Source organism: Boeremia exigua (assembly GCF_020726555.1).
Source record: "Boeremia exigua strain MPI-SDFR-AT-0100 chromosome Unknown C7974scaffold_3, whole genome shotgun sequence".
NCBI lineage: Eukaryota > Fungi > Ascomycota > Dothideomycetes > Pleosporales > Didymellaceae > Boeremia > Boeremia exigua.
In genome coordinates, this window is record NW_025763520.1 from 424,259 (window position 1) to 447,686 (window position 23,428).

Sequence of the window (23,428 nt, forward strand, 5' to 3'; positions counted from 1 at the left end):
ATCCAGACTCGTCTATCATTCCAAAGTCACCTGCCCGTGACCACAAACACGACCGCGACACAAGCCGCTCGCTGCATATGCGACTTTACGATCGAGGAACTCTATGCGACATCTAAACGTGTCCGAGAGTCGCCGCACGGCGCTGAAGTGCAGTCGTTATGATGAGGTGTGCAGTGGTCCGTCAATTTGTCGTATTTGCAGCATCAAATTCAGATCTGATGCCAGTATACGTCGAAGCGTTGATGGCCGAAATCGCAGATTTAAAGGGACTCGTTCGAGATGATTGCCGTCGCTATGCGTTTGAAGGTGTGTAGTGGTGTATAACTATCCTGGTCGGATTCTTTCAGCAACGACGTATATCCTTACACCAGTTGCCTTTATACTTGTCGGTTTGAATAATCCTCGCCTTAGATGCTCGTGCTGAATGGATGCGAGGGGCGAGGATGCCGATTTAGCTGATTGCGAAAGCCAAACTCAGTCGATCGCCGAGTAAGATTATCCATCGAACTGGCCCCAAAAACCAGCTGGGTGGCTGTCCAGGTGTCAAAGTTGAACAACATCATCGATGTTGATGGCTGAGATGATGTTCGCAAGACGCGGGTGGTTGAGGGCCCTGGTCAGCCGGACAGCGAGCCGTTACACAGCCCACGTGGGTTTCTTTTCCGGTGCCCCGGCACCGGGCTACTACCTACTTAGATTGCAACATCAATTCTGCTCGTCCGCAGCAACAAAGCACGTAATCACGGTCGCTTTTGACACGGCTTCTTTTCACACGGCTTCTTTTGACACGGCCTCGGGGAAATGCAGCGAAGTCCCAGATGAAGGTCTTACTGCTGAGTTAGTTGTGCGATCACCTTCACGGAGCGACAGCGGTTGACAATACCTACTGAGTGCGCAAGGCGGAAGCCCCTGACTCTCTTCTGACAGCGGCAACAAAACCGACCCCACAGTGGCCAGTGGAGATGTTTTACGTTACAATCCCCACAGTGGCATCATTCTCTTCGGTGTTCACGAACTGTGAACGTTTAGCCATCTGATAAAGCTCTGGGCAGCTTTTGCGCCATTCAGCCCAATCATGCTTTCGGACGATGTTTCTACATGAGGAAGACTCTGAACGGATCCGGATGCCTGCCTATCGGAACCCGTCGCTTGGCTGCAGGTTGAGATTTCACAACCCAAGTTCGACCTGTTCACCATGCCCAGATCTACCTGCACCGTGAGGAGTTCGACTGCATTCGTATCGTATCGCAGATATTCTCTTACTGGCGGAAGATGAAAGAATTCTACCGTTGTTCATCTACTTCGTATGCACGTGCATACTGGAATCCATACAGAAAATATACTCGCAAGGTAGGTACTGTTTGCTGACCAATGGGTGACCCATCACGATGAACACCTACCTACAACAAATGATCGTCGCCCAAGACAGCCGTTGGAGACAGCCTAGACATGGCGGTAATTTCTAGTGGCCCATACAACACCGGCCGTTACGCCGCATGAGGAATGTCACCAAGCAAATTATTAGCGCGCCGTTTCAACATCTGATAAAGGATCATAGCGGACGCATTGCCAAATCTGAGTGAGCATATTGCGATGAAAAGAGATGTTTCTATGTCGCGCACAACGTTATCGAAGAAGGTGGATGTGGGGCCAAGGCTTGGCTGGGTCGCACCAGGCAGGAGCAACAATCTAGTATGATTGTACACCGAGATGCACCGAGTTAAGCTACATTAGAGTTGTTCCTTCATTTGAGAAAGGCCGCAACGGTCATTGCGCCGAGGGTCTTGGTTCAGGAAGAGATGGTTTAAAGTGTCGAGTGTAAGACCCCTAATACCTTCCCCACTGACTATCAAACACTCTCCTTCATCCTTCCCTTCACATAGATTTCAGTATGGCACCTTCCGAAATGTACAAGCACGGTCTACTTGGGCTTTTGTGCCTTGCACCCGCGCTGGTACAGGGCCAGAGCAGCAAAGTCGACGCCGTCCAGACTTGCCTCGAAGGTGGAGGTGTACATGCTACAGTATCAACAGATGATACCTGGACAAACGACACGGCCGCCTTCCAGTTCCGACTCCCGCGCGAGCCTGTCTCCATTGCCTTCCCTCAAGACAAGGAGGAGGTTGCCTTGGCCCTGGGATGCGCACGCAACTCATCCGTCAAAGTATCAGTGGTTGGTCGTGGACATTCTTTCCAGGGCTACAGCTTCGGTAACCCCGGCAATCTTGTCATCAGCATGGAAGCCTTCACCCAGCTGAGCTTTGACAACTCCACAAACCAATTGACGTTTGGCGGAGGAGCAAACGTCGGACCTGCTTCCAAGTATGTCAACGACAACTTCAACCGTCACTTCCCGCACGTGAGAGGTTCCCACGTCGGTCTCATGGGCAGTTCTTTTGGAGGAGGTTTCGGCACAACGAGCAGGCTTCTCGGCATCCCATCAGACAACCTTGTCTCAGTTGAGTACATGCTGTACAATGGAACAGTTGTCACAGCCGGCCCTGGCTCGGACCTCCTCTGGGCAGCTCAGGGCGCCGGACCTAACTTTGGCGTCGCTTTGTCTGCTACCACAAAGACATTCGCGTTTCCCTACAACGGTGCCGTGAGCTACAGCCTTGCTCTTGGCGATGTCAGCACTGAGGCTGCTTCGGCTGCCCTTGTGGCCATCCAGAAGTGGGTTCAGAGCGGAAAGGCGCCAGACAAGATGTCCCTGCGCTTCAGCATTGCCAACTTTGCATCCGCTGGCTTCTTCTACGGATCAGAGGCTGAGTTCGACACCACCTTTGCGCCTCTTGTCGAGTCTATCCGATCTATCGCCCCTACGGTCAACCTGACCAAGACTGTACTCCCCACTTTCTGGGATTCTGAAGTCGCTGGTACCGGCGCTGGAATGAACTCGCCTACCGGAGGTGCACTTGGCGGTCGTGCTTCGCTGGTCCAGTCATGGGTTACAACGAATGACCACCCATTGTCCACTAAGCAAGCGAAGACGCTGTTCGACAACTACCGTGGTCTTAACCGCACTGATCTCTCCGGCTCCGGCTTCCTTGATCTCTGGGGTGGCGTCAGTCGCGATATTGCTGACAGCGACCACGCGTTTGCGCACGGCAACAACCTCTGGCTGATTCGTGTCGATGGTGTTTCCCGCACAACTGTCTGGCCCAGCGATGGCGTCGCATACATGCAAAACCTGCTCAAGCCTTTCGGAGACTCTCTGAAGAAGTCGGCCCCTCTCCGTAGCTTCGTCAACTACGTCGACTCGGAGCTGAGTGTCAAGGAGTGGAGCCAGAGACTGTACGGCGCCAACTATGCAAGGCTTCGCAAGATCAAGGGCGCTGTTGACCCCACAAGCCTGTTCTCCGGATATGGCCTTGCCGTCACACCTTCCCGCTAGTCTACCCAGACCTTCAATCCTTCATTCCCATTGACCTTCTATGGGACCTTCCTGTAAATAAATTTCCAGACAATATAGAAATTGGCCAAAATCAGTCCTCGAACCTTACAAAATCTATACCAGTGCTTCGTATGTGTCTGTAAAATTGCATGTGTCTTTATTTTCGAATGCTGTTTGATCTTGTAGACATGCCAGCTATACCATTAGGTGTAAGTAATTAGAGTTTGGCACCTTACTTAAATAGTAAGCTCGACAGTGACTGATAGAAAGATAACAACGAGGCTGAAGAACTTCCAACAGTAGAACAAGTTACGGGTGAATAACGCCGATGTCTAACCCCTATTGGTAGACTAAGAAGCCAGATGCAGGGGCCGTACATATGCGGCTGCCAACGACGATACAAGGCCGTGACTGTGGTCGACTAGGCATCGAACTTGCCCATAACGTATGAGCCCCGGCATTTCGTCTTTGACAACCGACTCGGCTACGCAATTGTCACGCAAGCAGACGTCAAACCTAACTGCCGACAATCTATTCGTAGTACCGAAATACAACCGCGCCACGGATGGCGATAGTGATGACGAAGGGTGGCCCTTGATGTCTCCACTGTGCTCAGGTATAAGAACACGGTCTTGGGGTACATTGTGACATGTACCCTTCATTGCAAGTGATAACACAAGATGCTCTACTCACTGTGGCTCACTGCACTTATTGCACCCATTGCTACTATCGCAGCTCCAACGAACGCCGTGGAAAGCAGACAGACTGGCCTTGTAAAGCCCGCTCCATGTGTCCGCAACAGTAAGACTACAGTGTCGCAGACCAAGTCGCGGTCTAAAGCCTTTGCTCGTGCCTTCATCTACGATCAGGACATCTCAAAGGCTTTTGAATACATTGTCTCGGACTACATTGTATGTATCCAATCAGCTGCGCCACCGGAACACAAACCGCTGACAAGGTTGCCACGTAGAACCACAACCCACTTGCCCAAAACGGCTCCGATTCGGCTTGGGGTATCCTCTCGCCCATATGGGCTGCACAAGACATGACGCCACTGCGTACAACATTCAAGAACCCCCAGAGCTGGTTGGAATACAACAATACGGCGTTTGGTGTGGTTGTGGATCGCTTTCGCTGGGAGGGTGGATGCATTGTTGAGCATGTGAGTCTTGCAGATGAAGTCACACCTGAATACGAATCACTAACAGAATTCCAGTGGGATCAAGGAGAGGTATTTCCGAGCAAACCGTAGATTACTATCTCACAGCCAATTCTGGCTAGAGGCAGGGATCGTCAAACCTAGCTTACTCTAGAGGTACCATGTAGATCGTGAACATCTTATGGCGGAGGATGAGATGCGCACAAGCTAGCATGAAATCAAATCAAACTTCCAGGTTTCGAGTCTGCGGCGTTATTGCGGCTAGCATAGCCTCTCTGCTGAAACCTCCCTTTTGCTTAGCTTAGCTTGCTCCGCCACAATGGCAGTTGACACTAAACATCACACTTCAAGCGAACCTGGCAAAAACAATCCCCACTCGTGAACCCGATCCTCGTGAATTCGCTCCTTACTGCCAACTATTTCGATGGGCCACCGACACGTCATTCATAGTGAAGGCCACACAAGGCTTCGTCGCTGGGCATACGTTGCCGAGACTCCCTAAGCATGCCCTCTGTCGACCGACCAGCAGATTTGCGGGGCCTCGACCAGGAGAGCTCGTTTGCTGCCAATAATGAGCTTCTCCAGAAGGGGTCTTTGCAAGAGAAAAGTGAGAAATTTCCGATGGCCTCGAGCACTGTCCCTGTCAAGGAGAGGCCGGGACGTCTCAGCCTGCTTTCGTGGACCGCGGGCGCAACGACGGAAGTCTCTGAAATCGAAGATCTAGTCTCTCCGAAGAGGCAATCATACAGAATTTTCGATGCGTGCAAGACCAAGGATACATGGTGGTTGGATGTGCTCAACCCGACGGAAGCGGACATGAACGCGCTTGCAAAGGAGTTCTCCATCCACCCGCTTACATCCGAAGACATCAGAACCGGAGAGACACGTGAAAAATTAGAAGTGTTCAAGAACTACTACTTCGTCTCGTTCCGCTCCTTCGACCGCCTGAAGTTCAGCGCCAAACACCACGTCAAGCCCGTCAACGCATACCTCGTCGTCTTCCCCACAGGCCTCATCAGCTTCACGTTCCACCCCAGCCCGCACACGGCCAACGTCCAGAGCCGAATCCGCAAACTCGAGACCCATGTGGTCTTGAGCAGTGACTGGATCTGCTACGCGCTCATGTACAAGCCCCACATCCCCCACCCCCACACCCCTTTCTGACGCCCCACAGCGACGACATCGTCGACGCCTTCGGCCCCATGATCGACCAGCTGGAGCGCGAAACCATCGCCATCGAAGACGGCGCCTTCTTCACGCGGCCCCACGAGCTGGGCTCCGAGCTCTCGAAAACGCATTTGTGCCGCAAGAAGATCATGGACGCCACGCATCTGCTGCGCGGCAAGCCGTCTGTCGTGCGCAGCCTGGCCCGGTGCTGCGGCGCCGCGCACGCGGCTGTTCCGCACGGCGTTGCCATCTTCTTCAGCGACGTCCAGGATCACGTTGCCACGATGGCGTCGAAGTTGGAGCACTGCGAGGGCATTCTATCGCGCTCGCGTGCGGACTATCTCGCGCGCCTCTCGGTCGATAGGATAGCGACTGGCAACCGGACGTTGAAGTTCATCATCCGGATTACGGTCATAGCGGCGATTGTGGTGCCGCTGAATGTAATTTGCGGCCTGTTTGGAATGAATGTCAGGGTCCCGGGGGGCGACGATGATCGGTTGTTCTGGTGGGGCGGGATTCTGGGTACCATCATACTTTTCATTCTGGCGAGCGTGACTTTGGCGAGGAGGTTGAAGGTGATCTGAAGATCTGTGTGCTGAGCATGCCGAGCATCGTGCCTGTGTGACTTGACATGAAGACCCACAGATGTTGTGAAGAGGTACGCGATTGTCTCTGTGCCTGTCTGTGTTGCTTCCCAGAGGTGAAACGTCGGCGTTAAGCAGAGAAGTCTCGGTGATTTCCACACTCTAAGCATTACAAGTGCTATGTTCAGCTCCTTTCGGATACCCGTGCAGATGTAAGCGTCTCAAATCCCCCAGCCCGTGAGAATATTCCGTGAAGGATCAGTGTCTATTTGTACAATCTGATTACTGAATCCCTTTTGTCTCATCAGTCTCGCCCGAGTTATGGTATGGATTACGCATGCCTTCTTAGAACCATTGACCAGGAACTCCCCGTCTTACCGCCTATTCCTTTCCATGGGACGAACAATCAGTGCCAACGGTCTCGAATACTCCGATTCACAGGCACTCCAGTGACCTTAACTCAAAGCCTCTCTTGAAAACGACAAAGGCAGACGCAGCAGCTACTCGTACCACACGTACACACTCCAGATCCTTGCTTGCCAGTAACTCTACCAGCAAAGAAAAGAGCCCATTTCCTTATCTGTGCACCATAGCTATCTCATTAACACTATAAGCTAGCCCACGTACGCCTCCACTGTACCGTGCAACGGCACAACTGTCCCACCGCAAACTCGCCCCAGCTTACAAGACGCCGTTTGCATCTCACCTCTCAAAACCTCCAGGCACAGCAAACTCGGCAGCAGTATTCAGGCCGCTGAATTATATTCCCTCCGCCCAGCATCTCCCCTTACACCCCCACTTCGCAGCACAAGAAACCCACAGCCCGCGATTTGCACAAACACACAGATCCACCCTGCGCACAGCACAAGTAAACAGCTTAATCACACAGCCGAGTCCCCGACTCCACAGCACTACTCCAACGGCCTGTGGGCTGGTATAGTGCTTGCTGAAACGTGCAGACCACACCCACTTTGGTACATGATACAGCAAGCCCCGGTGTAAGAGCGCGTTCTGCATACCCAGGTATACGTACCTGTGATATCTCGCGTGAAGGTATCTTCTAGGCATCTATAGACGGTCAAACTTCTTATCGCTACCTAGCCCAAGGTAATTAATAACATCGTGACTGTTCCGTGACCTCTAAGTAGCTGCCTAGGCAGGTACCTAGTAGAGTAGAAGCACCGTGGGTACAGAAGTCTAGTCTTTGTACCCGTTATAGGTGTAATGGGTAGGTACCCCGCGGTACTATTGTATGTGGAGTCTGCCCCGCCCCCCCCCCCCCTGTGTCCTGCATACACGCATTCTATAGCTGTCTAGCTACTTAGGGTGCGTGGGTACCTGACTCGTGACTGTGACAGTACATTATACCAAGGTAGGGGGTGGTCAGCACATATCGACACGCACCGATGAACTAGAAACGGGTGCAAAGTATGTAGGTTGCAGGACAGTGACGAGACAGCGGGAATTAAACATGTACTTTGCAAGCTGCCTGTCCGTGGATTTCCTACGAGCAGTGGATATATACAAAAAGGACGCTGGGGATGCGAGACATAATCATGAGTATCGGACATCATCCTCCATACCTTCCTTCCCTCCATCTACGACTCCGTTCATGACTCCATCCTGGCCTCCATCTGCGCCCCGCCTACGCCGCCGCAGCAGCCAAAATAACATCCGCCGCCTTCTCCGCCACCATATACGTCGACACCGCCGTAAACGTGCCCGGAATCCTCGGGAAAACCGACGCATCCACAACCCTCAACCCCTTGGTCCCCCTCACATTGAACTTGCTATCCAGCACCGCCATCTTATCCCCATCAGCCCCAATCGGACACGTCGACGACGCGTGGTGGCCCCACGTGTTATCCTTGACGTAGTCGGCGACCTTGGCAGCCGTGTCGACGCTAGCGCCGGGCAGGATCTCGGTCACGGGGACGAGCTGGGACGCGAAGGCCTCGCGGGTGAGAGCGATGGCTTCGCTCATGGCGGTGATGTCTGCGTCGTAGTCGCCGACGCCGGTGTCGAAGTAGTTGTATGTGATGGCGGGGACGTCGAGGGGGTCCGCGGACTGCAGGGTGACGGTGCCGGCGGTGTTGCGCGGGTGCGCCTTGAGAATGGCCCAGGAGAAGAGGTTGTGCACGGCGGTGGCGTTGACGCTGTAGTTGGGGAAGTAGCCGCGGAAGTTGACGGGGCCGCCGAAGGCGAAGATGTCCCAGTTGTTTTTCTCGGCGGTGCTGGATTTGTACAGCATGGTTGCGCCGAGGCCGGGGGAGGCGTAGATGCCGCGGTTGCCGAGGATGGGGGTGTTGTAGCGCGCGATGCACGGGTCGGCGGCGTCGCCCTTGAAGGTGCAGCCGTCGAGCGCGGAGAAGTCTTTCTCGATGGTGCCCTGCACGCTGATCTCGTAGTGGTCCTGGAGGTTGGTGCCGACGCCGGGAAGGTCGACGACGACGGGGATGTCGAACTTGGTCAGCTCGTCCGCAGGGCCAACTCCGGAGAGCTTCAGGAGCTGGGGCGAGTTGTAGGTTCCGCCGGCGACGATGACCTCGCGGGACGCCTTGGCGGTGCCGGCAACACCCTTCGCGCCGGAGTTCTTGGGGCTGGCCTTGTAGAGGTACTGGCCGTCGAGGAACTCAACACCGGTAGCACGGGGGGTCTCCTCGGTCTCGTCAAAGGTGATCTTGGTGACGTGCGCGTTGAGTCTGACATCAAGAGGGTACCTCTTGGTGCCGTTGGTGTACTTCGCATCGCGGACGGCGACAACGAACTCACGGGAGCCGGTGCGCTGGCCCTCGACCGTGGACAGAGGGATCTGGAACAGACCAGGAGTCTGGTCACGTTCAATGGTGTCCGCGTTGGCGTCACCAGCAACGAGAGTGGCCAAGTTGACGACAACGTTGGTCTGGTTGGTGAGAGCAACGGCAGCACCACTAACGACGCTCAGAAGCTGGGGGTCGCTGACAACAACGTCGATGGGGGAGTACTGGGTGCCCAACCAGCCCTCATATCCGTGGCCCTTGCCGGTGGTAAGGTAGGCGTTCTTCTCCAGCTTGACGAAGTACTTGCGCATGTTGTCAGGCGCCCACGAATCATCACCAGTAAGGGCGGCAATGCTCTCAAAGTCAGACTGGTGGGGGTAGACAGCGATGAGAGCGTTGTGGGCTGTGCAACCACCAAGGGTACCGGTCCTGGGGTAGAGGGTGCCCTTCTGGACGGAGCCAGCAGGGGGCGACAGACCGGTGTAGAGGCCACCATCGGGTGTGGTGTAGGAGGTCTTGAAGTCACGAGCTTGCCTCTCCTCGTCGGCGTAGTGCTTGACGAAGAAGTTCCAGGCCAGGTTGGGGTCCTCAGAGACCTTCGCGTTGAACGAAGGTACAGTGTAGTTCTGGTTGGCACCCTGGTCGTCACCAGCCTCGAGCAGAAGCGTCTTGTGGCCGGCAAGGGCGAGACGAGCCGCAAGAGGGCCGCCACCTAACGGCCGTTAGCACCCCAACCCTGGGAGAGAGAGATCGACTTACCAGCACCACTTCCAACAACGACGTACTCGTACCCGGTAAGGTCAACGGCCTTAGCGAGAGAGACGGTGGCCGCAGCCAGAGCGAATTGACGGAACAACATGGCGATTAATAATAGCGAATGTGGGTGCAGAGAGTGCCTGGCGATGTTAGCAAGCTGCCAATGAGCAACCGTAGTGGAAGACGTACTAATGAGTGAACACCTGCTGCTCCAAGGCCGGACGGCCTGGGCATCTTTATACCACCTCTGCAAAGCATGTCACTGCCCCTATCGATAGCCCTTTGCTCTAAACCCGCACCCTGCTCATATTCCCTACTCAATCAATACTCGCTAGATGCGCGCAGGTCGCTGCTCCATCCACAAAGCGTGCGGTCCTAGTTCCTGTTCCGTCGAGGCGAACATGTATTGCCCGGGCCAATGATCGACGCGCCACGGCGGAATCCACCACTGGCCAGGATCACCCTGAGGGCAATATCCGAGGTCAGATGCGTGGTTGCAGAGCTCGCGTTTGGCGGACGACAGGCGTCGCGGGCTGCAATTGGCACGACTTGCACGCTTCTGAGACCGACTACGGGTCCTTCATCAGTGCGCGCGTGCTGGTGACGCTCGCCGTTAGATGAGCTGCAGTCGCTGGTTCGCGCCCGCAATGCGTTCCAAACCGCCGTTCCCCAATTCCGAAGCGTTCCCGCGGATAGCGCACAGGCTAGAGACGGGGGGCGGCCGCACGCACCCCGGCAGCGCGGCGAAGCAGCGTCTTCTGTCGACGCGGCCGCGGTCTTCATTTCGAGCGCGTCAAAGCCTTCGTTCCGACCCATAACGTCTGGGGAAAGCGGCACGCCGTGGAGCTCCAGCACGGTGGCGCAGTGGAGCGCCAAAGCCGAGGCCTAGCGCCAGCGCGACAGGGGTGGGCGTGCATAGGGATGCTGCCGTTACCTGTTCCTGACTGTGGCCGTCCGTGGTGGGCGTGCGATCGGCATTGTCAGATGATCCTGCTGCTCCTGCTGCGTTGCTGACAATATCACGGCCTGGCCCGGCGTCTGAAAACGTTCTTCTCGACCAACGTTTGCGACGCGATCATTTCGGCACGCTCCCGATGTGCGTTCTTCAAGTCGAACTGGTGCAGTGGACCGAGTGGGTTGCGCAGCACGATTGCAGGTTTCCGAGCGGCCCGGTCGCATCGCCTGGATACGAGCGCCGTTCGGTGTTACTCGCGACGATCTGATCGTGGAGGTAGAAGGGGGTGTCGTTCGCAATGATCTGGAGTCATGGGACGGTGTCGGCGTGAAGGTACAGCTGCAGGTCGACAAGACCGTTGGCCGATGTCCAGCGGTGCTAGCAAGTGGACTGGGAGGCCTCGTCACTCCCACGTGTCAGGCGGCGGTAGACATCCAAGGTTTCACGCACGAGGCACTGCATCCACTCACGGCAAATGCCCTGGCTTCCAAGGATGCGCGTGGTCCGTGGTACGCAATGCGACTGTACAGGCTTTGTCTATCCGCCTTGCTCACAGCTATCGTGACCCCAGCATGATTGTTACCGTAATAGCCATCCCTTTCTCCAACACCAAACCCAAACCAGTCCACACACCCACAGCACCGTCATTATGCCATTCCACTGCTATTCAAAGCGCCGCCCCTGTACTCTGCAAGAATCAATAACCGTGAACCAGAAACCAAACATGCCCAGCCGTGTCACTGTGCAGTAGCTACGGTGCTACGTTCAGTTCTGTGCTACGTTCACTTCTACACAGTCCCACTATTACCGGCTATCTGGGCCTGATATTAGGATATCTAGACCTTGGCATGCAGTGCAATTTAACAGCTGTTTTGCGCCTAAGCCACTAGGCTGTATGTAGACTCCGCTCTGCTTGAGTGAGGGGTACGTCGAGGGGGGCTTAGAAGAAGCCGCAGAAGCAGAGGAAGAAGACCAGGACAACAGGAGCACGCACAATTCCGGAGAGAGAGGTACAGCAGAGACTCGTAGCACCAAATCAGTGAAAGCTCTCAATGTGATCATAAATATTCTATTTCCTGCTACCTACTACCTAAATCTAACCCCCCTCCTTGCTATCTCCCCTTGTACGGCCATGACGCAAACATGATATGATATGGTATCTCAGAAGGCTAGGAGATTCGTATGCCGCGTCGCCCACCTGTATCGCTCGTCTGCCTGTAAAGCATCGTGTACGCACCACTTGCACCAACAGATGATGCGACAGACCCATGCAACCACACACACATTACGCAATGCCACCACTACTCTCCAGCACCATGTAAAAACCCACAAACACCATGGACCGAAAAAAACCGAAATAGGAACAACGAGAGGAAAAACGCCACGCTATGCATGCCATGCCAAACAGCACAAGACCGCGCGCACGCACAGCTCAAAAGAAGAAAAACCAGGAATGACGGGTATAAAACGGGGCAAATCGGACTGACAACACAACACTCTCTTGGGGGGCACACTCACACCCGTCCAGGGATACTCTCCAGCTCGCTGCGCTGCCTTAGATACTTGGCCGCCAGCCCGTCGCCGCCGCGCATACTCTGCTCCATCCAGTGCTGCGCGACGCACATGGTCATCGGATCGCTCCTAGCGGGATCCTGGCTAGCGCGCTTTTCGCGGTTGAGCAGCTCGGTCTTGAACACGTCGCTGGGGCGCGTGAGGGGGAGGACGGCGCGGTGCAGCAGCTCGGGCGACGTGAGGTAGAAGATGGCCAACTCGCGCTCGGCGACGGCGTCGCCCTCTTTGGCAGTGATGAGGAGGAGGCGCGCGGCGTCGGACATGGTGTAGCGGGGCGTGGGGGCGGGCGTTGGGGTGTTGGAGCGGGAGGAGGAGGGTTTCTCCGGGGACGGCGGCGCGACGGCGGCGCTGCGGGTGCTGTTTGAGGCGTTTATTACTTCGTCGACCAGCTCGACCATGATGCGGCAGACGTCTTGCTTGAGGCCGAGGGCGGCCAGGCCGACGTCCCAGAAGGCTTTGCCGCGCTCGGTTTTGTCGAGCATCTGGGCAGGCACAAAGGACGCGATGTATTGCAGGTCGCGGAAGAGGGATTTGGGGCGGATGTCGGCGTCGCGGAGGAGGCCTTGAATCACTTCGACAATCATGTCGGTGCTAGGTGGGCCGACGGGTGAGCGTGCACCGCTGCGGTGTGGGACGTCGGCCATGATGTGGGCGCGGCGCTCGGAGCAGTTGGCGATGGCCTCTTCGAGGTTCTGTGCGCGCGAGTGCTGCGTGGCAGGCTCACGGGAGCTGAACTCGGGAACGGTGCCGAGAGTGGGAGACTGGGGGACGGTCGGGAGTGTGTCGCGGCGGTTGTTGTATGAGCGGCTAGAGCGGGAAGAAAGCGAGGCGATGATGAGAAGTTCGAGCTCGTACAGAGCATGTAGCTTAGCGTACGGGTTGGGGTGGGTTGCAAACTTGCTGAGTAGGCGTCGGAACGCAACGTTGTATGGGAACTCGAGCAGACCAGCCTTCTTCGCAGTGATGCCAGATGAGCGGGATGTAGCATCGCTCGACGTTGACGAGTGCTCGCCTGCGGAGTGCTGCGCGTCATGCTGGAGAGTAGTGACGGGCGAGGCAGCCTGGCCTCGGTCGGTCCTGTCATTGGCATGCGTTTGCTTTCGCAGGGTCTTCATGCTCTTCTTCTTGGCGAGCTGCTTCTTGCGCGTGCGCTCCTCTTCGTCCCTGCGCTGAATGCAGTCTTCGAGGATGTCGCCGCTGAACCAGGAGTCAGTCTCGCTACCATTGGCAAACACCATGGTGCCGAGATCGCTCAGCAGCAGCCCGGTCAGCGTCTGCTTCAGCTCAAGCAAGAAGCGGCGCTTCTCCTCGTTGACGCTGGCCGACTGCTTCAGCATGACGGTGCCCTTGGACGACGAGGCGGTGCGCGGGCGGATGCTGGCTGCGTTGGTTGGCGACTGCGCCTGGGTTTGGAACGGCGACCAGAACGTCGTGGTGGAGTCGATAGCCATGATGGGCGAAGAGGCGCCAAAGTAATCAGGCGAGTCAACAGGGCTGGTGGCCCACGGGCTCTGATCGAAGCTGCCCGAGACGTTGCGGTTGGCGACCGAGCGCAGACTGCTTTGACTCGGGCGCTGGGCAAAGTCGAGATTCTTAGATCCCGGCCGGCCGTGCGTCTCGTACTCCTCATCGCCAGCGACAGATAGTGTGCCGACGCCAGTGAGGAAGAGATCGCCCTTCTGGCGGCCACTGTCGAGGATCTGCTGGTCGCGCTTGTACAAGTCGCTGGCCCAGAGCGTTGGCCCTTCCATCAGATTATCGGCAACAATCTTGTTGACACACTTGTCAATCTCAAGGCAGAAGCGGTGGATGCGCTCCTCGCCCTTGCAAAAGTTCTCGATCCCATACTGCTGGATCCACTTGGCCGTGATCTCAGACTGCTCGTCAGACAGCTTGTTGGGTCCGCCGAAGTCCTGAGACGCAGCCATGACATCCACAAGCTGGGCCTCGTTGCGCAGCGCGAAGTTGTTCGACGACGACTTGGAGTAGTTGCGAGCGCGCGGCGTCTGGAGCGGCTTGCCGTCGAGCGTCTTGGTGGGCTGGCCCATGATCTTGAGAGCAAGAGCGACATTTTTGGCATCGTCGTACTCCTTCGACCCACGCACGTCGCTGATGTACCACATCTTGTCGCGCAGGTTGTTGAAACCGACCATCATCTCTTCGATCATGCCGTCGGATCTCTCCTGGGACTGCTTCAGCCAGACGAACCACGCCTCAAACTCCTCAATCGCGTTGGCGGCCTTGCTCAGAGAGTCGCGCGGGCCGCGTGAGAAGTAGTTGAGAAGCGCAGCGTACCCGTTCTTAACGAGGGTGGGTGCGCTGAGCCTGCGGAGGCTGGCCAGTGTCTTGTGGTACATGAGTGCGTTGACAAAGTCGGAACGGGCCTGGCACTGGAGCATAGCCGACTCGAGCATTGTGACGAGGACTGAGTTGTTGTCCTGCCTCTCGTTGGGGTTCTGCGGGTTGCTGTTGCTCCTGGGGTGCTGCGGTGAGCGGTGTCGCGCAGGCACATTGCGCTGGCTTGCGATCAAATTGGTGAGCTGGCTCTGTGTCTGCGGCTGCGGCTGGTTATACGGGTTGCGAGATCCAAAGGTCTCGCTGGCAACGCGGCCCAGGCCACGGCCTCGCCCTCCCTTTCGAGTCGTCATGCGGTTGCTGAAGCTCTTGGATTCGCTGTCTGGTGCCAGCTCTTTTGGGATCTCGTACTCTTCCACCAGCTTTGCGATTGCCTCCTTCAGCTGGTGGTAGTCGTTCTCCAGATCGATCGCACCCGTGCCCTCGTCGTCGCTGCTGTCAGTGTCATGCGAATCCTCGTCGTGCTCATCTTCGTCATCAGAGTCTTTGCGCATGCGGGATTTGAGTTGCTTGCCGTCGGCAGAAATGTAAAGCACCGCCCAGCGTTCTTTGCACGGGTGGCAAGTCCCAGATGTGGCATCGAATCCGAGGATACGTGTCATTTCAGAACAAGCCATTCTGAGGTGTCGGCCATAGCTTTCACTAGGCGCGATCTTGGACTCGGCATACGCTTCTCCTAGAGGTCGGGTCATGTCGATGTTGCCAGTGTCGAGGAGGGGCTCTCTGGAGGTGGTGTCGCTGGTCATGGAGGATGCACTGGCGCTCAGCACCGAGCTCGCGTCAGTCGCAGTGGCAGAGGCGCTGCGAAACGGCATTGAGACAGCAGAGATGGACGACGCAGACGATGCAATCCCGCCGCGGCGCTCCGCATCTTTGTTTAAATGGCTCGACGACGGGCGTCGCTCAGGGAAGAGCGTGTTCACCAAAGTAATGATGTCCGACGGACACAGCACGATAAAAGGCTGGACTTCGACAGTCTCGCGCGGAGATGTGATGGCCTTTGCCGGGAGAAGAATCGGCTTGGAATACGTCTTGGTGTGCTTGAATCTGGCTATGATGCTCTCGATGTGGGTGCGGATTTCGGGCAAAACGGGCACCTGCTGCTTCCTATTACCAAAGTTAGCGTCCTGGAAGAGGCGGAAACCAAACGAGAGCTCGTACCAATTGTAGGTCAGATCCAAAACGTGCTTTTGCGCGCGGACTGCGATTTCCTTGAGGATCTTCTGGCGGGCGTGTTCGCTGATGTGGTGCTGGATCATGATGCCGTGCGTCTGCTTCTGTTAGCCTGTAATACGTCATTAGTTGACAAAACGTGCCTCGGGGTGAATGATGGCGTTCATCAGGTATGTGGTGAAGAGCCAACGCGAGACGAAGAAGCTCTGGGCTCCGCGGCGGATGCCCCTCTCGTCGTCCAGCTTGCGGAGAATGGCATTTCCAATTTCCAGGACTCCTTCGGGGATGCCTCCGGCGCTGGGCTCGTCGTCGATGACCTCGAACAGGCGCTTTACGGCCTTGTCGAAGAACTCGTCGGCGGCAATGGTGTCTTTGGTGCTCCGCGGGGCCGGCTGGCCCTGGCGTGTGGGCTGGTCCTCGGCCTTTTCCAGGAGAAACTGGCCGTCTTGCAGGGCCTGCATCAGGTAGAGCTCCAAGTTTGCCTTTCCGGGCCATTCACGCATACCGGCCCATACATCGAGGATCGTCTTTACAAACCTGTCGGTTCCGGCCTTGTTCTCCTTGATCATCTTGGCGCAGGTAGTGGCCCAAACATCGGTGCGGCGCAGGTCCTCGGCGGAGTCCGGTCCCGAGGAGTTGGCAAAGATGGTGTAGATCAGCGTGGCCAGCGGGTCATGGCGCTGGAAGCTCAGCAGACGCTCGACCGGGCTGGGGCCGTTCTGGGCGGGCTTGCTCGCGGCAGGGTTTTTACCTCTCGCGCCGGTGATGGCAATTACAGACTCTACAGGATCAAGTGCTTGACGAAAGGACGAAAGAGAAGCGAGTTCTTGCTGCGACAGACTCGCAATGCGGGCAGCTAGGAAATCGGGGTTGGTGCGAACTTCAGAAATGAAATCAAGAAGGTCGTCCAAAATCTTGGACGGCACGTGATTGAGAAAGGTAGAGAAATTGAGGGCGGCCTTGTCCGTCTTGGAGGTGGTGCGGGCTTTGGCAAAGTCCAGGTCGGGCTCGAGCAGGGCGTACTGGCGGGTGGCGTCGCACGAGTTGCGGACGTCGTTGAGGGCGTTGTACAGCAGGGCGAAGTGCTTCTTGTCGTCGGAGCGGAAGTTGTCGACCAGGGTGCGGTAGGCCAGCTCGCCGCAGTGCACCAGGCGGGCGGAGAGGGCGCTCGACACGAGCCAGCGGTGCAGGCGCACGCGCGAGTGGGCCTTGCGCTGCTCCTGGTAGCCCTGCAGGCGGATCAGGTGGGCGAGCTCGGCGAGCGAGGTGGCAGAGGTCGGGATGGCGGCGGTCGGCAGCAGGGCGTCGCTGTAGGCGGACAGGTCGGCGGGCAGCAGGCGCGGCAGCTTGCCGGCGGGGGCAGACATGGAGGCGGGCATGTGCGGGCGCGGGGCATTGTGGGCGAGGCTGGTGTGCGGGCTGGCGTGCGGGCTGGCGTGGTCGAGGGCCGGCGGGCGGGCGCCAGTGCTCATGGTCGCGGGCGAGGAGCGCAGCAACGGCGACGGCGCGGGCTCAGGCGGCGCTGGGGAGGCGGCGGGCTCGTCGGCGGGCTCGTCGGCGGGCTCGTCGGTCACAGTTGTAGGCGCGGAGGGGTGCGGCGAGAGGGCGCGCGACGACACATGGGCGGCGGGCGGCTGGGCTGCGGAAGAGCGTCAGTGGGCGTCGGTAGAGGTCGTCGCGGCGCTGCCAGCTCATCGTACAGAGCGCACTGATGCGCGCCGGGTTGCCGCAGATTGCATTGGGCACCCGGGCGGCACGACAGGCGCCGACAGGCACCGACAGGCCCGGACAGGCACCGGCACAGCGCTCAGGTATCAGAAGAGGGCAGCTTGGACGCGCAGAGGGCAGCTTGGACTGATAGAGGGCACCTACGGGGCGGGGTGTGCCGCAGCATGCTGGCGACGAGGGCGTGGGCGTCGGGCAGCGCGGGCCTGCTCGTCGTCGACATGGACGTCGACATCAACAACAGAGAGCAGACTCGACGGCGTCTGCCGCATGCGGCGGGCCTCGGGCGACTGGGGCGCCTGCGACGCGGCTGTTGTCGAGCGGATGCGCTGGCAGTGTGATCTGCCGCAGCCCTGGCGGTCGAGGCGGACGGCGATAGGCGGAAGGCGGGCCTCGAGTCAGTCAGCGGACGGGCAGCAGCAGCGCAGCAGCACCAGACACGCTTTCTCCCAGCAGCGGGCGCTGTGCATTATGTTCGCGACGCTGTTCGCGCATGTGGCGACCCCTCCAGCACGCCCGCCATGACTTGCAGCTCCAGCTCACACTGCCTGCCGCCCCGCCAATCAGCCGCCCGCGCTGCCTGCGCGCGCTGGAGCTGCGCCGCTGCAGCCCGCCCAAAGGCCTCGCCGTGAAACACAAGGAACCCCTCGAGCGCGCCACCAGCACATCGCGATCGGCGCCTCGCTTGGTGTTTCGACAGTCCCGCCGCGCTCCCGCCCCCGCTAGCTGGTAGTATACATAGCACCGCACCCTCAAACCGCCCCGGCCAAGCACGCAACACGCACGCCCTCAGACCGCCATGTCCAAGCACGCAACGAGCACGCTCCCTCAGCACGCCCGCCGCCTGCTCTGGTCTGCGTCTGCGTCTGCGTTGTGTCGCCCAGCGCGTCTCGCCCCGTGACGTGCGCGCACTTGCCTGGGTCGCTTGCGCGCGACCGGGGTCCCCATGCTGATGTGCTGGCACCCCTTAGCAGAGCAGCGCATATGCAGCGACGTGCTGGCACGAAACCGGCGTGCTGTCATTGGCGCACCGCCGCGGCAACAACGCCGTGGCCTGCTGCAATGCCTGCGCTGCTGCGATGCTGCGGTGCTGCCATGCTGCGATGCGGACGATGCAATGCGAGCGTGATGGGCGAACGCTGGGTCGTCTGCACGTGTGGACGCAAGATGGGAGCGATACGGGGCGCGATCAGCGTGGTGACTGTTCAGCAGCTATGTATGGAGCTGTCTGCACTGCCTGCGCTGCCTGCGGCCCTGCGCTGCACTCGATCACGCTCAAGGAGAATTGCCATCATGCGTTGTGCGCGCGCTACGCCGCGATATCTCATGCTGTAAGACAGACCGACAAGGATGGCTTTCCACCACTCGCGTCTCCGTGCGACGACACCGCCAGTCCAGCAACCCGGACACGAGTTCTGGCTTGATCCCGGCGCCTGCTGGATACAGCACACGGTGTCACGAGACCGCCACTCTGCCTGACGACCCGACCACACGCCCAACGCTGCCGCGCACCCTACAGGTGACTTCTGCCCGTCTGGCTGAGTCAGTCGTGCGCCTGCCTCAGCAACGGAGCGACACGTTTCCGACTGTGTTGCACTTGCCGCTGCCACCACACTCTTCTCCACCGCCCGTTGCCCGAGCTGCGTGCCACGTCCGCGTCGCCGTCCCAGTCCTCGAGCCCGAGCTCCTCGCGCGACGCCGCCGCAAAGGCCTCTGCCCAGGCCGCGGCTTTTTCGCTCAAGGCCCACAGGAGGAGCTCGCGCTGGAATGCCCCGGTCGGCGACGTCGACGTCGTCATGATGCTGTACAAGTCGAGCCCACGCTCCTCCGCAAACGACCGTAGCTGCCCGAGGAAGGCGTCGGACGCGGCCGAGCCAGCCTCCTCGCCGGCTTTGTCTAGCAGAAACGGGATGGGCTTGACAACAGAGCTGATACCGAGCTTCTGCCCGTCGCTCTGCTCCCACTCCTTGTAGTCCTTCTGCAGAATATCCCGCAGCCTGAGTGACCCAATATCCTGCTTCGCCGCATCTATAGCCTCGTAAAACGCCGTGCGATCGTACCCCGCCGCCACCTGCGGACACGCTCTAATCTTGCCCTCGAGATACTCCACCGCCCTGCGATCGTGATCAGTCGTCTTGCTCCCGTCCTGCAGATTCGCCGTATCAATCAGCACACTCGCCAGCCCCAGCTGCGCAACCTCCGCATCCCACCGCGCCGCCTCCTCACCACCCCCCAGCCCCTCCCAAGCAGCCCGCACATACCCCACCACCAAACTCGAACAACTCCCGCTCTTCTCCACCACCCGCGGCTCCTCGCCCGTGTCCCGCGGCACCCCCCCTTCCTCCTCATGGTGGTCAATCACCCCCCTCACCCGCCCGCCATACACCCGCCCCAGCTCCCCCACCAGCACATTGTGATCCACCAGCACCCACGCCGTATTGCGCGGCTCCAACACATCTCCCACGCCTTCCAGCGCGGGCAAATCGTCCAGCGTAATGAGCTGCCCACCCTCAACCCCCGCACTTTTAAACACAGCCAGAAACTCCGGCCGCGCCGCGAGCCCCGCGGCCCGCATATTCGTCACGGGGATGTACAGCGGCGTGAACGCGGTGCGTGGCGGCGCCGCGGAGCGCACGTACGCGTACAGAATCGCGCTGCTCATGGAATCGAGGTCTAAGGGCGTCAGCCGGGGGGTGCGAAGCCGGAGGGGGGTGGCGCACCCGCGGATGTGTTGCCGATGACGAGGGTTACGGGCGTGTTGGTGCGGAGGGCGGTGCGCAGGGTTTGTTTGGCGTGGGTGAGGAAGGTGGAGAGGGAGGTGCGTGGGAGCGCCATGGTGGGTTGGGGTTGGGGGGTTCTGCTGTCTGTGTATGGGGGTGTTGTGAGGTTGGGGAGGGTTGATGGAATGGTGGGTGACGTAAGCGGAGGGTTTGTCACGTGCTTGGTGGGCGTGGATATTCTTGGATCTATGGGTATAATTGATATTTTTCGAGCTCTGTGTGAGCTTCCTATGACCGTGAGAGGCTGTTGCTGCTTATCCAGGAGGTATGTTCCTGCTCTTCGTATCGTGACAAACCCAGCCTGGTGACGACTTAAAGGCTGTTGTGCCTGTTCCTCCTCAGACATGGCAAGTCGTGCTCCCCAATACCCTCCTAACAATCGTGACCTCGACACCCCCCTCACCGAATCTCCACACTCCCCTCAGGCACCCCCCTCGCACTCCTCAACCTGCGCGCAAAAAACTGCATAATCGGCAGCATCTCCTCCCTGCTACTCGGCATCCCATCCCCATTCCTCCTCCACTCTTTAACCTCCACAAACTCAAACGCATCCCTCAGCTTCCTCACCGCGCCATCCGTAACCTCCGAGCCCCTGGCTGCCCGACAAACAAGCACCGGCGTCCTCCCCTTCCCACTCTTAAGTTCCACCCCCGCCGCCAACCTCCCCCCAACACTCACCACCCCGCCCATCTCCTCCGCCCCCTCAAGCCCCGCAGCAAAACCTAACCCCACCATCCCGCCCTGCCCGAACCCAAACACCACAACATCGCGCGCCGTGTACCCGCACCCCTCCAACCCCGCCATCACACCCGCCAGCACGCGCCCCGCGCCCGCAAACCCGCTGTCTGCCTCCATCTCCCCCGTCCCCGTGAACGACAGGTCGTCGGCCCAGTGGTACCCCCCCAGGTCGAAGGGTAAAGGTGTCGGGCCGCGGATCGCGATGCACGCGGTGTCGGGGAGCGCGAGCTGGGTGCCGAGCGTGTGGAAGGGGAGGTGGGTGTCGCCCAGGCCGTGGAGGAGGAGGAGGATGTTGGTTGGGGGGTGGGAGGGGGGTGCTGCGGGTGTGTTAGTTGGGTGGTGGATGGAGGGGGGAGGGGGGAGGGGCGTACGCGGGGTTATGGTGAGGGTTATGTTGGGGGGGAAGTCGGCGGGGGTGGGTAGGCGGGCGGGCATGGTTGCGGGTTGTGTGGTGGTGGTGGTGGGTGGTAGTGGTAGTGGTAAGGTACAGACGGCGATGGTGTGGCTGAGCGCAAGTGACGCAGGCGAGAGGATTCACGCGGGCGATCGCGAAAAACGCCGGATCCTTCGAATCCTCCAACGCCGTCTTCCAGGCCCGAGAAATCCCTCAGCAACTGCCCCGCGATTAACGGATCCAGACTGCACAGCCACAGCGCTCAGCTGGCGCGGTGCCGGGCGTCGGGCGCCGATGCATAAGCTTTTCCAAGGAAGCTTGGCTAGCTTAACTCTCAGACAGCGGGGCTCGCTCCGGCCGTGGGCTCATTACGCATGCGTCTAGGCCGCTTCCAGGCGCTGATTGATGCTGCGTCCGTTCGATCCGGGCAGCTGGCGGGGCCGCGGTCCAATGGCGACAGCACGCTTTCTGTAGTGAGGCACAAGTGCCACTTGTCTGCAGGAAGGGCCGCAGCTGAGCCACTGTTGGACCCTGGATGGCTGGTGCGAGAGAGGGGCTTGGGTCTCGCGGTCGCCGTGCTGCGGGAGCCGGTCCTGCGATGACGAATGGCTGCTTGTTTGAGCGTGGAGGGGGGGAGCTGTGGCTACTTAAGCTGGCGGTGTGCCTCGTTATGTATCTATTCACTCACAGAACTACCACCTCTTCCATACCAACACTACCTCTCACCAAAACTCATCTCCCCTTTCCACTTCCAATCCAACTCAACACACACATCCAACATGGGTTTCTGGGGTACGTCACCCCCTCCGTTCCCGTGCTACCTCCTAACCCTCCACAGACCACGGCGAGAACTCCTACGACCAGGTCTACAACAATGACAACTTCGAGGAGAACAAGGCCAGCTTCGGCCATGAGATGATCGCCGGCGGCGCCGCATTCGCCGGCTTCAAGGCGTTTGAAGACCACCAGCGCAAAGAGGGTTGGTCGGCCCCCTGCCTCTCCCAACACCCGCTAACAACCACCAGGCAAGCCCGTGTCCCACGCCTTCGCCAAGGAGCTCGTTGCAGGCTTCGCAGCAGCCGAGGTGGATAAGTTGGCCGAGACTAAGGGCGAGGATTGGTTCGACAGGGAGAAGGCGAAGCGTCAGGCCAAGGAGCATGCTGAGCGTATGTATGATGAGCAATACGTTGATAACCACGGCGCGGACCAGTACGACCCTAACCAGTACGGCCGCCCTGAGCGATTCGAGCGCCGCGGCTGGTAGATGTAGTTGTACCTAGGCATGTCGGACCAGTCTGGTACTTGTAGGATCCAATTCATACCTATCACAGCCAAGATGCTGCACGAATATTACTGAATACCTCCATTCAAACACCTACGAGAGAAAGTCGTGATGAGACTATGAGATTCTTGCATTTTGTAAAGTGGTTGGTTAATCAATCGTGCCTGAGTGCGGTGTGAATAGGACGTGGACAGACGATGCAACGAAACGAGACGAGAGTTAACAACAAGGAAATGTTAGACTCAGCCAACCTCAGCAACAGCCTCCACAGGCTTCTTGTTAATTTGGCTGCCATCAGGTATCTGTTTGTAGCCAACGCTGGATAGACGATGCACGACACTATGACAAGAAGTGAACAATGTGCCTCGACTAATCAATTGACTACCTAGTTATCTTTCCTATCATTCAAGAGACGATCCTGGCGTTGAACACGTCTCGCTATGTTTCGATACGAAATTTGGCGCGATGACTGGCGCGATGACGTTGAATGCGCTGTGCCGAGTTGATCTGCCAGCCAAGTCCACTTAGTGCGACCAAGTTGTTGTTGCGCGTGCGAGATGAACGCTCGGTGAATTGTGGCACAAATCCTCTGCACAGACCTGTGCAAGACCACGGCCCATTAAGGCGCCCTCGAG

At 58.4% G+C, this 23,428-nt stretch overlaps 8 protein-coding genes across 8 annotated transcripts; 4 read left to right on the top strand and 4 right to left on the bottom strand.

Moving 5' to 3' along the window:
* The first annotated feature begins 1,544 nt into the window (after positions 1–1,544).
* C7974DRAFT_122505 (uncharacterized protein) lies at positions 1,545–3,542 on the top strand. The gene has a single exon (XM_046135177.1). It carries the CDS (start codon positions 1,892–1,894, stop codon positions 3,392–3,394), a length of 1,503 nt encoding a protein of 500 aa, XP_045999875.1. The 5' UTR covers positions 1,545–1,891; the 3' UTR covers positions 3,395–3,542.
* Positions 3,543–4,061: 519 nt separating this feature from the next.
* On the top strand, positions 4,062–4,866 carry C7974DRAFT_421510 (uncharacterized protein). Its single transcript, XM_046144294.1, has 3 exons — positions 4,062–4,305; positions 4,365–4,556; positions 4,611–4,866. The coding sequence occupies exons 1-3, from the start codon at positions 4,075–4,077 to the stop codon at positions 4,644–4,646; spliced, it is 459 nt and encodes a 152-aa protein (XP_045999876.1). The 5' UTR covers positions 4,062–4,074; the 3' UTR covers positions 4,647–4,866.
* Positions 4,867–4,894: 28 nt separating this feature from the next.
* C7974DRAFT_387430 (cora family metal ion transporter) lies at positions 4,895–6,432 on the top strand. Its single transcript, XM_046141164.1, has 2 exons — positions 4,895–5,677; positions 5,728–6,432. The coding sequence occupies exons 1-2, from the start codon at positions 5,058–5,060 to the stop codon at positions 6,302–6,304; spliced, it is 1,197 nt and encodes a 398-aa protein (XP_045999877.1). The 5' UTR covers positions 4,895–5,057; the 3' UTR covers positions 6,305–6,432.
* A 1,325-nt stretch (positions 6,433–7,757) lies between these two features.
* Positions 7,758–10,087, bottom strand: C7974DRAFT_122528 (choline dehydrogenase). Its single transcript, XM_046135178.1, has 3 exons — positions 10,009–10,087; positions 9,823–9,959; positions 7,758–9,775 (listed from the first exon to the last, which is right to left on the bottom strand). The coding sequence occupies exons 2-3, from the start codon at positions 9,920–9,922 to the stop codon at positions 7,950–7,952; spliced, it is 1,926 nt and encodes a 641-aa protein (XP_045999878.1). The 5' UTR covers positions 9,923–9,959; positions 10,009–10,087; the 3' UTR covers positions 7,758–7,949.
* A 1,740-nt stretch (positions 10,088–11,827) lies between these two features.
* Positions 11,828–17,303, bottom strand: C7974DRAFT_387433 (uncharacterized protein). Its single transcript, XM_046141165.1, has 3 exons — positions 16,018–17,303; positions 15,863–15,972; positions 11,828–15,808 (listed from the first exon to the last, which is right to left on the bottom strand). Exons 1-3 carry the CDS (start codon positions 17,251–17,253, stop codon positions 12,289–12,291), a joined length of 4,866 nt encoding a protein of 1,621 aa, XP_045999879.1. The 5' UTR covers positions 17,254–17,303; the 3' UTR covers positions 11,828–12,288.
* A 1,477-nt stretch (positions 17,304–18,780) lies between these two features.
* Positions 18,781–20,589, bottom strand: C7974DRAFT_387436 (uncharacterized protein). Its single transcript, XM_046141166.1, has 2 exons — positions 20,320–20,589; positions 18,781–20,272 (listed from the first exon to the last, which is right to left on the bottom strand). The coding sequence occupies exons 1-2, from the start codon at positions 20,432–20,434 to the stop codon at positions 19,143–19,145; spliced, it is 1,245 nt and encodes a 414-aa protein (XP_045999880.1). The 5' UTR covers positions 20,435–20,589; the 3' UTR covers positions 18,781–19,142.
* C7974DRAFT_329623 (Alpha/Beta hydrolase protein) lies at positions 20,565–21,552 on the bottom strand (the record flags this gene model as incomplete). The annotated part of the gene is made up of 2 exons (XM_046139063.1): positions 20,565–21,434; positions 21,489–21,552. The coding sequence occupies 2 exons, from the start codon at positions 21,550–21,552 to the stop codon at positions 20,779–20,781; spliced, it is 720 nt and encodes a 239-aa protein (XP_045999881.1). The 3' UTR covers positions 20,565–20,778.
* A 590-nt stretch (positions 21,553–22,142) lies between these two features.
* C7974DRAFT_387442 (uncharacterized protein) lies at positions 22,143–22,877 on the top strand. Its single transcript, XM_046141167.1, has 3 exons — positions 22,143–22,303; positions 22,350–22,490; positions 22,537–22,877. Exons 1-3 carry the CDS (start codon positions 22,291–22,293, stop codon positions 22,773–22,775), a joined length of 393 nt encoding a protein of 130 aa, XP_045999882.1. The 5' UTR covers positions 22,143–22,290; the 3' UTR covers positions 22,776–22,877.
* Positions 22,878–23,428: the final 551 nt, after the last annotated feature.

Coding starts and splice junctions, on each gene's coding strand:
- C7974DRAFT_387430 (XM_046141164.1), top strand. CDS start 5,058: ATGCCCTCTGTCGACCGACCAGCAGATTTGCGGGGCCTCGACCAGGAG. Junction 5,678..5,727: donor TGGATCTGCTACGCGCTCAT/GTACAAGCCCCA, acceptor GACGCCCCACAG/CGACGACATCGTCGACGCCT.
- C7974DRAFT_387442 (XM_046141167.1), top strand. Junction 22,491..22,536: donor AGACCACCAGCGCAAAGAGG/GTTGGTCGGCCC, acceptor AACAACCACCAG/GCAAGCCCGTGTCCCACGCC.
- C7974DRAFT_421510 (XM_046144294.1), top strand. CDS start 4,075: ATGCTCTACTCACTGTGGCTCACTGCACTTATTGCACCCATTGCTACT. Junction 4,306..4,364: donor ACATTGTCTCGGACTACATT/GTATGTATCCAA, acceptor GTTGCCACGTAG/AACCACAACCCACTTGCCCA. Junction 4,557..4,610: donor GTGGATGCATTGTTGAGCAT/GTGAGTCTTGCA, acceptor ACAGAATTCCAG/TGGGATCAAGGAGAGGTATT.
- C7974DRAFT_387436 (XM_046141166.1), bottom strand. CDS start 20,434: ATGGCGCTCCCACGCACCTCCCTCTCCACCTTCCTCACCCACGCCAAA. Junction 20,273..20,319: donor CATCGGCAACACATCCGCGG/GTGCGCCACCCC, acceptor TGACGCCCTTAG/ACCTCGATTCCATGAGCAGC.
- C7974DRAFT_122505 (XM_046135177.1), top strand. CDS start 1,892: ATGGCACCTTCCGAAATGTACAAGCACGGTCTACTTGGGCTTTTGTGC.
- C7974DRAFT_387433 (XM_046141165.1), bottom strand. CDS start 17,253: ATGCCCGCCTCCATGTCTGCCCCCGCCGGCAAGCTGCCGCGCCTGCTG. Junction 15,973..16,017: donor ACGCCATCATTCACCCCGAG/GCACGTTTTGTC, acceptor TAACAGAAGCAG/ACGCACGGCATCATGATCCA. Junction 15,809..15,862: donor TTGGATCTGACCTACAATTG/GTACGAGCTCTC, acceptor CTTTGGTAATAG/GAAGCAGCAGGTGCCCGTTT.
- C7974DRAFT_122528 (XM_046135178.1), bottom strand. CDS start 9,922: ATGTTGTTCCGTCAATTCGCTCTGGCTGCGGCCACCGTCTCTCTCGCT. Junction 9,776..9,822: donor CGTTGTTGGAAGTGGTGCTG/GTAAGTCGATCT, acceptor AACGGCCGTTAG/GTGGCGGCCCTCTTGCGGCT.